The 12,058-nt window shown below is 49.2% G+C and overlaps 1 protein-coding gene across 3 annotated transcripts in view; it reads left to right on the top strand.

Annotated features, from left to right (window-relative positions):
- Stx8 (syntaxin 8) overlaps positions 1–12,058 on the top strand; it is a 204,967-nt gene that overhangs the window by 15,224 nt on the left and 177,685 nt on the right. For 2 of the 3 annotated variants that reach the window (XM_060363446.1, XM_060363448.1), the window contains exons 4-5: positions 1,997–2,107; positions 2,251–2,286. In XM_060363446.1, the coding sequence (XP_060219429.1) occupies positions 1,997–2,107; positions 2,251–2,286 (147 nt within the window). The remainder of the gene's footprint in view (positions 1–1,996; positions 2,108–2,250; positions 2,287–12,058) is intronic. The other variant, XM_060363447.1, reaches the window with a different exon arrangement.

Raw genomic sequence — 12,058 nt, 5'->3', positions numbered from 1 at the left:
GTGGATCCTTGTGCCATGCACTTCCCTCCCAGGCGCCAGGGATGCTAATCCTTGGTCGTGTGAGCTCTCAGAAGCTTTTGGGGCCTAAACACAGTGTTTTGTAAACTTTTACTCATTTGTGTGTGCCGTGCGCTTGTGAGGGCACGCTCACACCAAGCGGTGCATGTGGCGGGTAGAGGCCTGGAAGGAGTCAGGGTCTTCACCACGTGGGGCCCAGGAATCCGAGTCAGGTCCTCAGGCTTGGTGGCAAGCCCCTTTCCTGCCAAACCATCTCGCCAGCCCCTTGTGGTCCCTTTTTACAAAGAAGAGAACCTGGGCTCTGAGGCAGCCATCTCTCATGTTTACTGTTGAATTGGTGTCAGGGGCCGGCCCAGCTTCACATTGGCAGCCCTGCAGATGCCCCGACACGGCCATTTGGCTAACGAAACAAAACAGAACACCAAAGTCAAAGCCACACATGACAGATTTGAAAGGGCTTATTTTGTGTGTGTGTCTGCTCTCAGACACATTTTTCAAAACTGTTTACTTCCTGTACCCTATCCTTGATGGGGTTTCTTCAGCATTTCTTTTACCTCTTTTGGTGTGTATAGACCTGTATGGTCACGCGCGCACGCACACACGCACACACGCATGTAGTGGCCAGAGGTCCGTGTCAGGCATCTTGCCCTATCACTTCACTCTTCCTTCTTTGGAGAGAGGTCTCTCAGTGAACCCTGCTCGTGGATTTGGCTAGACAGGCTCCACAGACTGCCTGGAACCTGCCTGTCTTCACTCCCACTTCCCACCAGTGCTGGCTGGGCTGCGGGTGTGCACTGCTCGCCTTGGCTTTTCATAGACAAGTCCTCGGGTTTGCGGGGCGAGCATTCACCCGAGCCCCTTCCTCAGCTCCTTTTCTGAGAGCACACAGAACTTTGCATCTAATTCTTTGCTTCAAGAAAGCTAGTACAGAAACCTTGGCTGTTCACAGTTCACACACTTGTAACCCGCACTCGGGGAGTGATGAAGAGCTGGCGACCAGCTTGGGCTCATAGTAAGCTGTCTCAGAAAGACAAACTAAAAGTGAACTTTCCGTTTAGTGGCTGAGGGTGTGGCTTGGCAATAAAGCCAGTGGCTCTGGAGTCAAGTCCCAGTACCCAGAACCGACCAAAGATGTCAGTGATCTGGGGTTATGTATAAAGAAACAGCCATGGCCAGGGATTGCCTCAGCGGGCAAAGTGCTGGCCACGACGGCCTGCAGCTCCGAGTCGGGTCCCTGGAGCCCTCTCCTCCCTGTCATGCCCACTCACTCTCTTTCTCTCACACACACAAAACAACAACAAGAAGCAGCTGTGTCCACAGGTGAAGCTCTGCCCTCCGGACCCCAGTCTGCCACACTTACTGGAATAACTCACCAAATACAACTCATTTGTAGTTTCCCGCAAAGGCCCCACAGGACTTTTAACTAATGAGCAGACAGAAATGGCTTTCACAGTCCATTGCTGCACAAAGGCAGCCTTCGTCCCCGTGAAGCCCGCTACACCTGTGAGCTACTACACCTGGTGGAGGCGCCTCCTCCTTTCCAAGCCTTAGTTTTTCAGGGAGGGTGTGCTGGGCTTGTTTTCACCCGGCAGGAACCGTCCAGGCCCCATCTTAGAGGATTGGTGAGTATGCAGACACCCTTGACCGCTAACACCTGTAGCCTAAGCCTAAGGACTCCAGATTGTCCTTATAGACTGCTCGATGGCAAAAGAAAGAAAACGAACAGACAAAAAGTTTTTACCCAGTGTACTCTTGAGTGAAAGGACTCGAATAGTCCTTGTTTATGCACCATCCATTTGCAGTGGGATAGTCACGGACATTTACCTGAAGGATGGAAAGAAGTTGAAAGTCAGGAAAAGAGAGCAGACTCTTCCTGGTAGTGTGGGTGGAGCCAGTAACCGCCGCAGGTGAGGTGAGTTGATGATGTCAAGGAAGTGGGCTAAGCCAGCCTCTGTTGGTCCTTAACCACCGGCCACAGAACACAACTGGAGGGGGATCGAAGACAGAACCTGCTGGATGACCTTGTCACCCGAGAGAGACTGCTGCTGGCGTCGTTTAAGAACGAGGGTGCGGAGCCGGATCTGATCAGGTACGGTGCTTTCATTTACAGAGATGACCCGGCCCCCGGGGACTGTGTGCAGTTACTAAGCTGTCTTCTGCTCTGTATAAAATCTGCTTGTTTAGGGCATCTGACTGTTTTCCCACTGAGTTTAGTTTTCATTCATTTCCCAGATTCTGTCAACCTGGTGTGTCCAGCTTAAGCTCACGGTAGGTGGGCCATGCTTATGGAGAAGACAGCCAGAAATTTTCTTTTGCATTCTTTGAGTTTTCTGCCTGGTAAACTACTGAAGTTGGCTTGTTGAAAATGGTGTCCTGGGGAGACTAGGGTGGAGGTCACAGAGAGAGGGGGTTCCCAGGCTGCCTCCTTCCCTGGGTTCTTTGCCAGCCCGTGATTGGCACTGCAGATAGCTGACAGTTGCCCTGAACTCAGCCTCCCTTGCCTGGGCTAGCGAAGGATACATAGTTACAGCTTTAGAGTTGGCCTCTTCCTACTTCTGGAACTTAAATTCACGGTCTGGAACATCACAGAAGGAAACAAGCTCAGGAGAGAAACTTAGCAAGGAGCTTCGTGTCCATCTTGGGGAGCTACGGGAATCAGCTTTCTGCTTAGTTTCAGGGATAATGTAGTTTTTCCAAGGGCCATAGTCCAGGCCCACCTCAAACGTTCACTCCAAGGTGTGTGTGTGTGGGGGGGGTCCCAGGTGATTGTCATAAACAGCTAGGTTTGCAAGCCACTGCCCTGGGATGAGCTGGGGGGGCGGTGTCCCAGGTGATTGTCACAAACAGCTAGGTTTGCAAGCCACTGCCCTGGGATGAGCTGGGGGGGGGGGAGGTCCCAGGTGATTGTCACGAACAGCTAGGCTTGCAAGCCACTGCCCTAGGCCCAGCTGGGGAGAGGGGGCAGCAGTTCATTCCTGTTGGTCCCACCCTCTCTCTCAGGTGCAGCTGAGCGAAGGTGTCAGGCAGAATTTACAAAATATCCAAAGCTGGGTGATGTTGTTTCAGTGAAGTGTGGATGCTGGGGTTAGGGAACAAGGAGTTGTGACAGCAAGGTTTTAAAATGCTGGCAGAGACTTGGGCCGTCTTACTGCGGCTCCTGATCGCTGTGTGGCAGTGTTCAGTCCCGTAGGTAAGAGGGGCGAAGTGATGAGGACGTCGACCCAGATTGCTAAACCAAGACAGGTAAGCAAGGTGAGAAGAAACGTCATCTCCAGGAAGAGCCCTCATGTGAGGAAGAGAAGAAGAATGATAGGCCAAGCGTAGTTGCCCACTCCTGTATCCTCAGGACACTGGGAGTTGTAGGCCAGCCTGGGACACAGTGAGACACTGTCTCAAAAAAAATAAGAGAAAGAAAAGACGTTAACAAAGGCAGCTTGTGGGAAATTTATTTCAGGGGGGAATGGCAGCCAAGGAGAGAGATGACAGGCAGGGTGATGGTGGACGTGGTCATGGGGACAGTGATCCTTAGGGTTTGGGAAGAGGCTACTGAGCAGCAGACTAGGGTAATTGCTCCTCATTAACTGCCATTCCCTTGATAATGCCAAGGGGCTACCTGAAGAACAAAAGCCGTTTGCACCTTCTTACCTGCCTTCTGTCCCTGCTTTTACGGCCTTGGCATCTCTGTGTCCCCCCTCTCTCATCACTTCAGCTGAGGACAGTGGCAGCACCTTGGTCACAGGTTAAGCATTTAGAATCGTAGCTCCCAGTTTGCAGGTCAGCGTTGGTGTTTTCACAGGCTCTTGGGTGACTTGAAAAGTACTGCTTTGTTCCTCCCCTGTTTTTCTGAGCCCCAGGGTCTCACTGTGTAGTCTAGAAGATCAGGAACTCTAAATAGACCAGGCTGGGTTTGAACTCGCAGAGGTCCTCCTTCCTCTGCCTTCCCTAGTACTGGCTGTGTCATTGTTCCTAACGGTGGAAGGGGAAGCTGGGAGGGTGAGTAGGACTAGGGACAGCACAGGAACAAGGGGTTCTCTGGCCCACAGGGGCCAGAGAAGTTGTGTTGAAAGGTACATAAGCACTGTCAAGGAGCAGCGGTGGCCCATTTCACAGGACACGACCCCTGGCCTGTGTCAGAAATCAGCGTGGCAGATAGGAGCCAATCCCCATGACAACCTAAAAGAAAGATGACGGTAGAGGATTAGAAGGTGCAGTTTGCACCTTTCTTGGCAAATCATTGTGGGGCTGGGGTTAGTTGGGCTCCATTGTGCCCAGCCTAATAGGAGTGTCTGTGTGGGTTGTGGGTGTGTGCACGCACGTGTGTGCCTGTATGCCTGTACAGAAAGTTCAGGTCCTGTAGTCCAGGAAAGCCCAACCAGTAGGAAATGCAAATAGGTAAAAGCTGCTCCAAAATGTCACTAGGAAGATCCCTAGGGCCTCAGCTACAGGGAGCCCACGGACTCCCAGGTGGGCTGTCTTGCTCTAACTAGGCAGGGAGATGGCGCCGTTGCTCACAGGGAAGCCATAGGGTAGCCACTGAGGGAAGGATGCTGGAGCTGGAATTTCTTACAAAGCCTGTGTCCCTCGTCCCCAAGAGCCTCCCACTGAGCCTTTCCTCTGCCCTCCTCTCCTCACATGGAGCTTAATAGGGAGTGAAGCATATCGGCAAACGTCAGCTTGAATTAACACTTCTTTTAACCAGACGCTACTCTGATCTCGTAATTGAATGTGTAGCCTTCATGTGACAGTCTTCATTTTACCTTGCAGATTACCCATCATTGTTCTAGGCCAGGAAGCCTGGGTCTAAATAAGCAATGGTTGGCTAATTTAGGTATTTGGGCAGTTGTTAAAGAAGCCTCTGTGTGACCGTGTCCCTTGGAAGACAGTAAGCAATAACATAGCCTCTGCCTTGAAAGGCCACTGCCCTTTGCATTCGGAGCCTTGTTGAGCCTTGCAATTAGCTAGAGCTTTGTAAAGAGAAAGGAGAATCAGCGCACAGGCCGCTGCGCTGTGACAGTCTCAGATCATGGGATTAACCGACTGTCGTGGGTGGCTGACTTCACGCCACCAACCGCACAGGACTGTGGGAACAGGAAGTTATTTGGAGTTCATGGTTTTAGGTCAGCCAGAGGGTGCTAACAAGATGGCTGCTTGCTAGAATCAAAGGCGGTGATAACGAAATGCCACATCTTCTTGGAATATAAGCACGTTAGTCTTAGACCTCCGCTTTTCTCTTGATCTACTGAAATGTATGGATTGTCCAGTATGTATTTTACATCACTGTGTGGGCAGCTCAAGTGTGCACAAGAAAGATTACACTAAATCTTACATTAAAAATATAACCCCTCTTGCAGGGCATGATGGCACATGCCGGTTGTCCCAACTCCTCCGGAGGCTGAGGCCGGAGGATCGCTGGAGTCCAGGAGTTCTGGGCTGAGCATGCTATGGCAGTCAGGTGTCTACTCTAAATTTGGCATCATTATGGTGACCTCCTGGTAGGGGGGGGACCACTGGGTTGCCCAAAGGGTGAACTGGCCAAGGTTGGGAAAATATGCCCTTTCTCATTTTAAATCGTGCACTGTTTTATATCAGGGTAATGGTTTGTCAGAAGGATTTGCACCCAATAGTTTCTAGGTTTCTTAAGGAGTTATGCATTTATGCTTGATAGTGCTGATGTTAACACAAGACCCAAAACTCTTGAATTAGTAGAAAGCAGCTAAGGAACTTTCACTCACTTCATTAGCTGCCTCGGACAGTGTGTAAAGTGACTTTTTATCCCTTTAATTATGCCCAGAAACAATGGTAATCCCTAGCCTTTCTGGAAGAATATGCTACCTCCGTGAAGCTTAATTTTCTCAAAGTAAACCCAGGGAAGGTAGGCCAACGAGGTATGAAAGGCAGCTAAGAACCGGGAGGTTGCCTGGCAGTGTAATAGAGGGTTAGGGTTAGGCAAGAACACTGTGGTCAGGCACACGGTGCCGTCCTGCTTCTGGGGATGTGGCAGCCGGAAGCCAGCAGACAGAGGGCACCTGCTTTTTGTATCTTAGCAGGGTTTAGTCCAGGGAGTTGCCTCCTTGGATACCCGTACAGTGACATGACCCATATCCTGGGAGGAAATTAAAAATCCCCAAGTAGAGTGAACTCGGCAGAAAAGTGCATCCTCTTCTGTGCCAGTGGGAGCCGCCTTAGCTGGCAAGGCCAAAGGGTTTAGCACTCACATTATCCCCCCTTAGCAAGCATGTATTTTTGCCTCTTGATGGAGATTTTTAAGTATCTGAATGACAGGATCAGAGACCACGCGGTGCTTAGAGTTTCTGCCCAATGAAGGGGCTCTTGTCCACTTCCTTCTGTGCCTCCCCAAAGACCTGGTCTGGAGTTGGGTCTGCATTGGGCGCTCCTTAACACAGCAGCTTCTTGTTGATTGACAGCCGGTCAAAGATGTGATAGGATGCTCTGGGAACTGAACAGCTGGGACTGTTAGGTGCATTTACACAAAAGCTTTCTTCCTGCCAGCTTGTTCCCTCAAGCATCGCCTCAGAAGTCCAGGCTGTCTCATCACAGGGCCGTGCTGTTGTAGCACAAGGCTTCCATGTGTCCGGTGAGTGGAGTAGAGAAGGAAACGGGGAGCGCTTACACCGCCTGAGATGATTTAAGTATCTTACATTCTGCCCATTGGTCAGAGGCGGTCACGTGGCTCCAACCTTCTTGTGAGGGAAGCTGGGAATGCTGGGTAAGGAACTGAGCTGGGGCTGGCGTAGCCCGTACTTTGTGCCTCTGTGATTGATTTTAATAACTCAATAGGTAAGTCTGTAGTCCCGCTGCTTTTCCAGTCAGCGGTCAGCAGAGCTATCACATTATCAGGCGTCAGGTCACTGAGTCACACAAGCAAAACCAGCTTGGTTCTGGCGTGGGAACTGACACATGAACTAGCGAACAGAATAGAAGTTTCCAGAAGCAAAGCCACACAGCCACAGCCATCTGGTTCTCCACATTGGAGAAAAGACAGCCCCTTGGATAGGTGGTGCTGGAAAAACTGGATACCCGCATCTTAAAGACAGAACCTAGATGTCTGTCTCTCATTGTTAAAAAAAAAAAATCAATTAAAAATGGGCCGAAAACTTATGGAAGACCCCAAACTCTGAGTCACCTAGAAGGAAACATTTCAAGATAAGGACATGGAGAGGACTTTCTAAATAGGAAGTTCATCGTTCAGAGGACAGGACAATTTGACAAGGGGAAATGCACTGAATTCGAAGGCTGATGGTTGGGGATTAGAGCCAGAAGTGCTGGCTTCATTTCTTAGCACCCAAATAAATAAAGGGTTCCCATCGGGAAGGAGACCGCAACGGTGCAGCCTACAGAGTGGAGAGAACCTAGCTGCTTTTCTCCCACATGTAAACATGAAAGAACTAATAGTCCAGTTAACAAAAGGTCAGATGAACCGAAGTGACACTTTTCAAAAGTATGACTGATCAGTGAACACACAAAGAAGCGAAAGTTCTGCACCCTTAGCCATCACGGGGATGCAAATCAGTTTATTAAGATTCTGTCTCACCCTAATGTCTGCCATCTGGAAAACAAACAGCAACAATTACTGGTAAGAGTGGGAGTCACCGCTGGCAGAAGGTAGATTACTCCAGCTGTCGTGGGAAGGCATTATGGAGGTGCCTCAAAAAAACAAAAAAATAGAGCCAACATATGAGCCAGTGGTACCACTCTTTAGGAGTATGCCCAGAGGAATCAAAATCATCAGACACTAGATGTCTGCATCATCAAGTTCATCACAGCACCACACGTGATGACCGTGTTTGGGAATCGGCCTCAGTGGCGACAGATGAGTAGAAAATGTATCTAAACACACTAAGCCATAGATGAATGAAATCAGGCTGTTTGCAAGAAAATGAAATCACATGTTTACCTAAGTGTTCGGGTGCCCAGAGAGGGCATGAGTTTGGCTCACCATGCAGTTAGGATTCTCATATTTCATTCAGGAGCCTCCACAATAGAACGCTGGCTAATTCAGCCTCCCGGTGCTGTCGTCATTATGTTCTCCTCCTTTGCCTTGCTCAGAGTAACCCTTTTCCTCAGCCTGAATCCTCTCATGGTTTCCAGATGGGTGCAGCAGCTCCTAGCTGCACTCCAGGCAGAGCAACAAGAGGAAAAAGACCCTTTGCATGAGTTAAATACTCATGTGGCTAAGAAATCTAAAAAGCGTTTGTCAGGGTTGAGGGAAAGTCTTCGCACTTCGACCCTCACCCTGGTACATATCCTTCCAGAAGTCTCTGAAACCTGTGCTAATGAACAGGAGTAGATTCTCTTATAATCCACCATCTTTCAGACAAATGGGAGCATATTAAATATATACCATTTGGCAGTGTCTTATATTTGTTATATATCTTGGAGATTTTTTTCATTCAGGAGATTTTTAGTTGATATTTTAGTATTAGCATATTTTGTAATGAATTTAGCTCATGTCTGATTAATAGATACGTTGTGTCTTTTTCTCAGTCTTTCAATAGTTTCTATTACAAAAGTTCAGTACTGGTCTTGGATCTGTGAGAGCGCCCCTCCAGCCCCCCCAAATCCAGAGCGGATACTCTGCAGTGTAAATGATTTCCCACACGTCAAAATGTCTCTCTGAAGAAAATCCCAGAAATGGCAGCTGGGAAGGAGGGCACGTATTTTGGAAATTCTGACGGCGTCTGGAAACAGGTTAGAACCGGTTAGAACCGGTTAGACTTCTGCCAGCAGTGCCTGCACCCATTTTCCTGTGCACCTAGCTTCCTCAGCGAGAGTTGGCATCTGGCTTTCTCCTCCAAAGTAATAGTTTCATCATACTGCCATCTTGGGAGAGTTGCATGCACTTATTCTGTGTCCTTGCGGTGACCCAAGGTCTAAAGAAACTGGCTCCCCACCCCCACCCTTAGACAGGGAGCCTCTGCGGAGCTCTGGCTGTCCTGATCTGTAGATCAGGCTGGCCTCGAACTCACAGAGATCCACCTGCCTCTGCCTCCTGAGTTGGAATTATAGGCGTGCGCCATCGGCAAGCTTGCAGCTTTAGCATTTAAAAACAGTTGGGCTGGCAAGATGGCTCGGTGGATAAAGTACTTGCCACACAAGCCTGACAGCTTGCGTTTGATCCTAGAACCCACATGGAAGTGGAAGGAAAGACTGAACTGACCCTGCAGACTATCCTCTGACCACCCTGTTATATGCACACAGTATTAATAATAATTTTAAACAATTGTGACCATTAAGTATCTGACTTTTGGCATTTACTGGTGGCAAATGTGAACCTCGCCCTTCTCCAGCTTGGCCACTGTAGTTTTGTGTGTGACTGCAGCTCCTCAGGGTTGAGGTGCTGGCTTTGTCATGTGACATGCTCCTGTGCGCTGCATCCATTGCTCTCTGCTGGCATGCCAGCTCTGCAGTCAGCAGGCCACTGCTTCCCACCTCAGGGCACTGAAAGTGTAGCAGAAATGGCCCTGGGACTTCTGATCCTCTTCTGCCTTCCAAGGGCGGAGGACAGGCGTGTGCAGCCATGCCAGTTTCTTTATGCTCTGCTGGGAGCTGAACCCACGCTTTGTGTGTGCTAGGCAAGTGCGCAGCTAGTCAGGCTGCGCTGCTGCCTCCACAACCCCCGTTTCAGCTGTTACGCGTTAACCTGTGGCCTGATATTAGCCGTGCAGTGCGCATGGGAACAGTTTCATTATTTTGGCTTGGGCCCTTGGGGATCATGTCCGGGCCTGGCACACACCAGGCAAGTGCTCTGTACCACTGAGCTGCGGCCCCAGCTAGTGACCATTATTTTCTTGGGAAGGAAAATTGCATAGGTCATATGACAAAGTATTCCTTAGGACTCCTAGTTTCTCCCATCTTCCCAGAGCTGGAACCCGAGGCCTCATGTGTGCCAGGAAGTACTTCACTGCTGGACCACGTCCTCATTCCTGTGACGCTTTTGAAATAAGCAACTTGGTTGAGATTATTAAGCCAAAATGTTGACACTTTGGGATATTGCATTGGCCTGTGGAAATTTAATAGAGAATTTGTTTTTGATGATTTTATAATATATACTCTTGCTTATATGTTTACATCATTTACAGATTTATGTGTAAAATTTACTGTGTTAGTGACAAAAAGGCAAACCGTAGAAAGAGCCAGCAATGAAAACAAAGGTTCTCTCAGCACTAGCCTGTGCTTTCCCATTTCTCCCTGGTGGTAGCCACCTGGAGCACATGTCCGTGTGTCCTTCTGGAGAGGTGGAATGGTTGTCAGTGTGTCCTTCTATAGAGATGGAGCAGTTATCAGTGTGTCCTTCTGGAGAGGTGGAATGGTTGTCCATGTGTCCTTCTGGAGGGATGGAGCAGTTGTTCATGTGTCCTTCTGGAGGGATGGAGCAGTTGTTCATGTGTCCTTCTGGAGGGATGGAGCCGTTGTCCATGTGTCCTTCTGGAGAGGTGGAGCAGTCGTCCATGTGTCCTGGAGAGATCCTGCACATGTGACTGCTCACATGCCTCCAGGCTCCCTCCTCTAACATCTGTCTCTTCACACAGATGTGTGCTTTGCACTCCGAACTGTGTGATCTCTTTTGTTTGGCACCGTGCTGTGGAGAGTATCAAGCGGAGTTCAACCTCACTCTTGACCGTCCTGCAGCTGACCCTGACTGTGGCAGAGCAGCCAGTTGTATGCGCGCTTCCAGCCTGGCTGTTGCTTGAAGGGGTCTCTGTAGTCATTACTCTGGATTAGTTTTTGTTTTGTTTTTCTCTGCAAAGTCAAGCTGACTTCCAAATATAGGTAACCGTCAGGAGACCTTATCTGTTTGGATGATTGATCAAGCAGTGAAATCAAAGACCTTGAGCTTTGAAGGACTACTCATTGCAACTCCAAGTCATCGATCACGTCATCGATGTATCCAGTACTGTCATGAGTCTGTTGGGAAGTGGTTAGAAGCAGCAACCCAGGCTTTCTCAGGGCTTTACAGGCTAAGCAGCAGCAGTGAGAATATACAGTGGCAAAACATTTAAAGTTGCTTTAAATTTAAAAATTTAAAGTTATTATTGAAAATAACTGAGCAAGGGGTGGAGCTCAGTATTAGGGTTCCTGCCTATCACCCACAAGGCTCTGTAACTGCCCTGCAGCGAAGTTCATTAAAATGAAGTGGAATGGGGGTTGGTGAGGTGGCTCAGAGCGCTGGGCTCTTCCAAAGGACCTGGGTTTGATTCCAAGCACCCATGTGGCAGCTCAAGACTCCCTGTAAGTCCAGTTCCAAAGGACCTGATACTATCTTCTGGGCTTTATAGGTACTGGGCTCACACTTGGTGCACAAATATACATGTAGGTAAAACACACACACGCACACACACACACACACACACACACACACAATATGTGGGCATAAATCTAACGAGAACTTGGCACTGAATACCATGAAACATCATTTAGAGAAGCTCAGGGAAACCCAGCAGGGGAGTGGATCTATTCAGAGGTTAGAAAGGCCAGCGTGGTTAAGACGCCAGCCTCCTGCAGATTGGCCTGTAGTTCCTGTGCAAACCCCCTTGGGCCCCGTCTGGATTGTTTCCGTGTTGTCACGTGGTAAGCTGGCTCCCAGCACAGGTTATAGAACAATATGAAGAACCAGGCAGAACTAGGCAACACTGAAGAAAAGACACAGCAGCACTGAGGGGAGGCTGCAGCCTGGTGTTGCACAGGAGAACAAAGGGCATTTAGGGTCAGTCCCACATACGTTGTCGCCGACTTGTCACAGAGGTGACATAGTGAGAGTAGCATTCGGTTAGCGGATGACCACACGGGGAAGAAGGGAGTCTCAGCCTCTGCCGTCACCCATGGAACAAGCCATTTCCAAAGGGACACTGTGGATCTAAGTTAAAGGTCAGACAAGAGCGCTTAGTGGGAAAGCCAAGGTCTTTAGGACTGTGGCTTAGGCAGAGATTATTTCTCAGGTCATCAGAGTCACTAAACACAAAGGAAATACATGAAGAAATGAACTTCATTAAATCTGTTTCCCAAAGAAAATACCAAGAGT

Source organism: Meriones unguiculatus, chromosome 11, assembly GCF_030254825.1.
Source record: "Meriones unguiculatus strain TT.TT164.6M chromosome 11, Bangor_MerUng_6.1, whole genome shotgun sequence".
Taxonomy (NCBI): Eukaryota; Metazoa; Chordata; class Mammalia; order Rodentia; family Muridae; genus Meriones; species Meriones unguiculatus.
The sequence above is the reverse complement of the archived record's forward strand: the minus strand, read 5'-3'. Positions and strand labels throughout refer to the sequence as shown.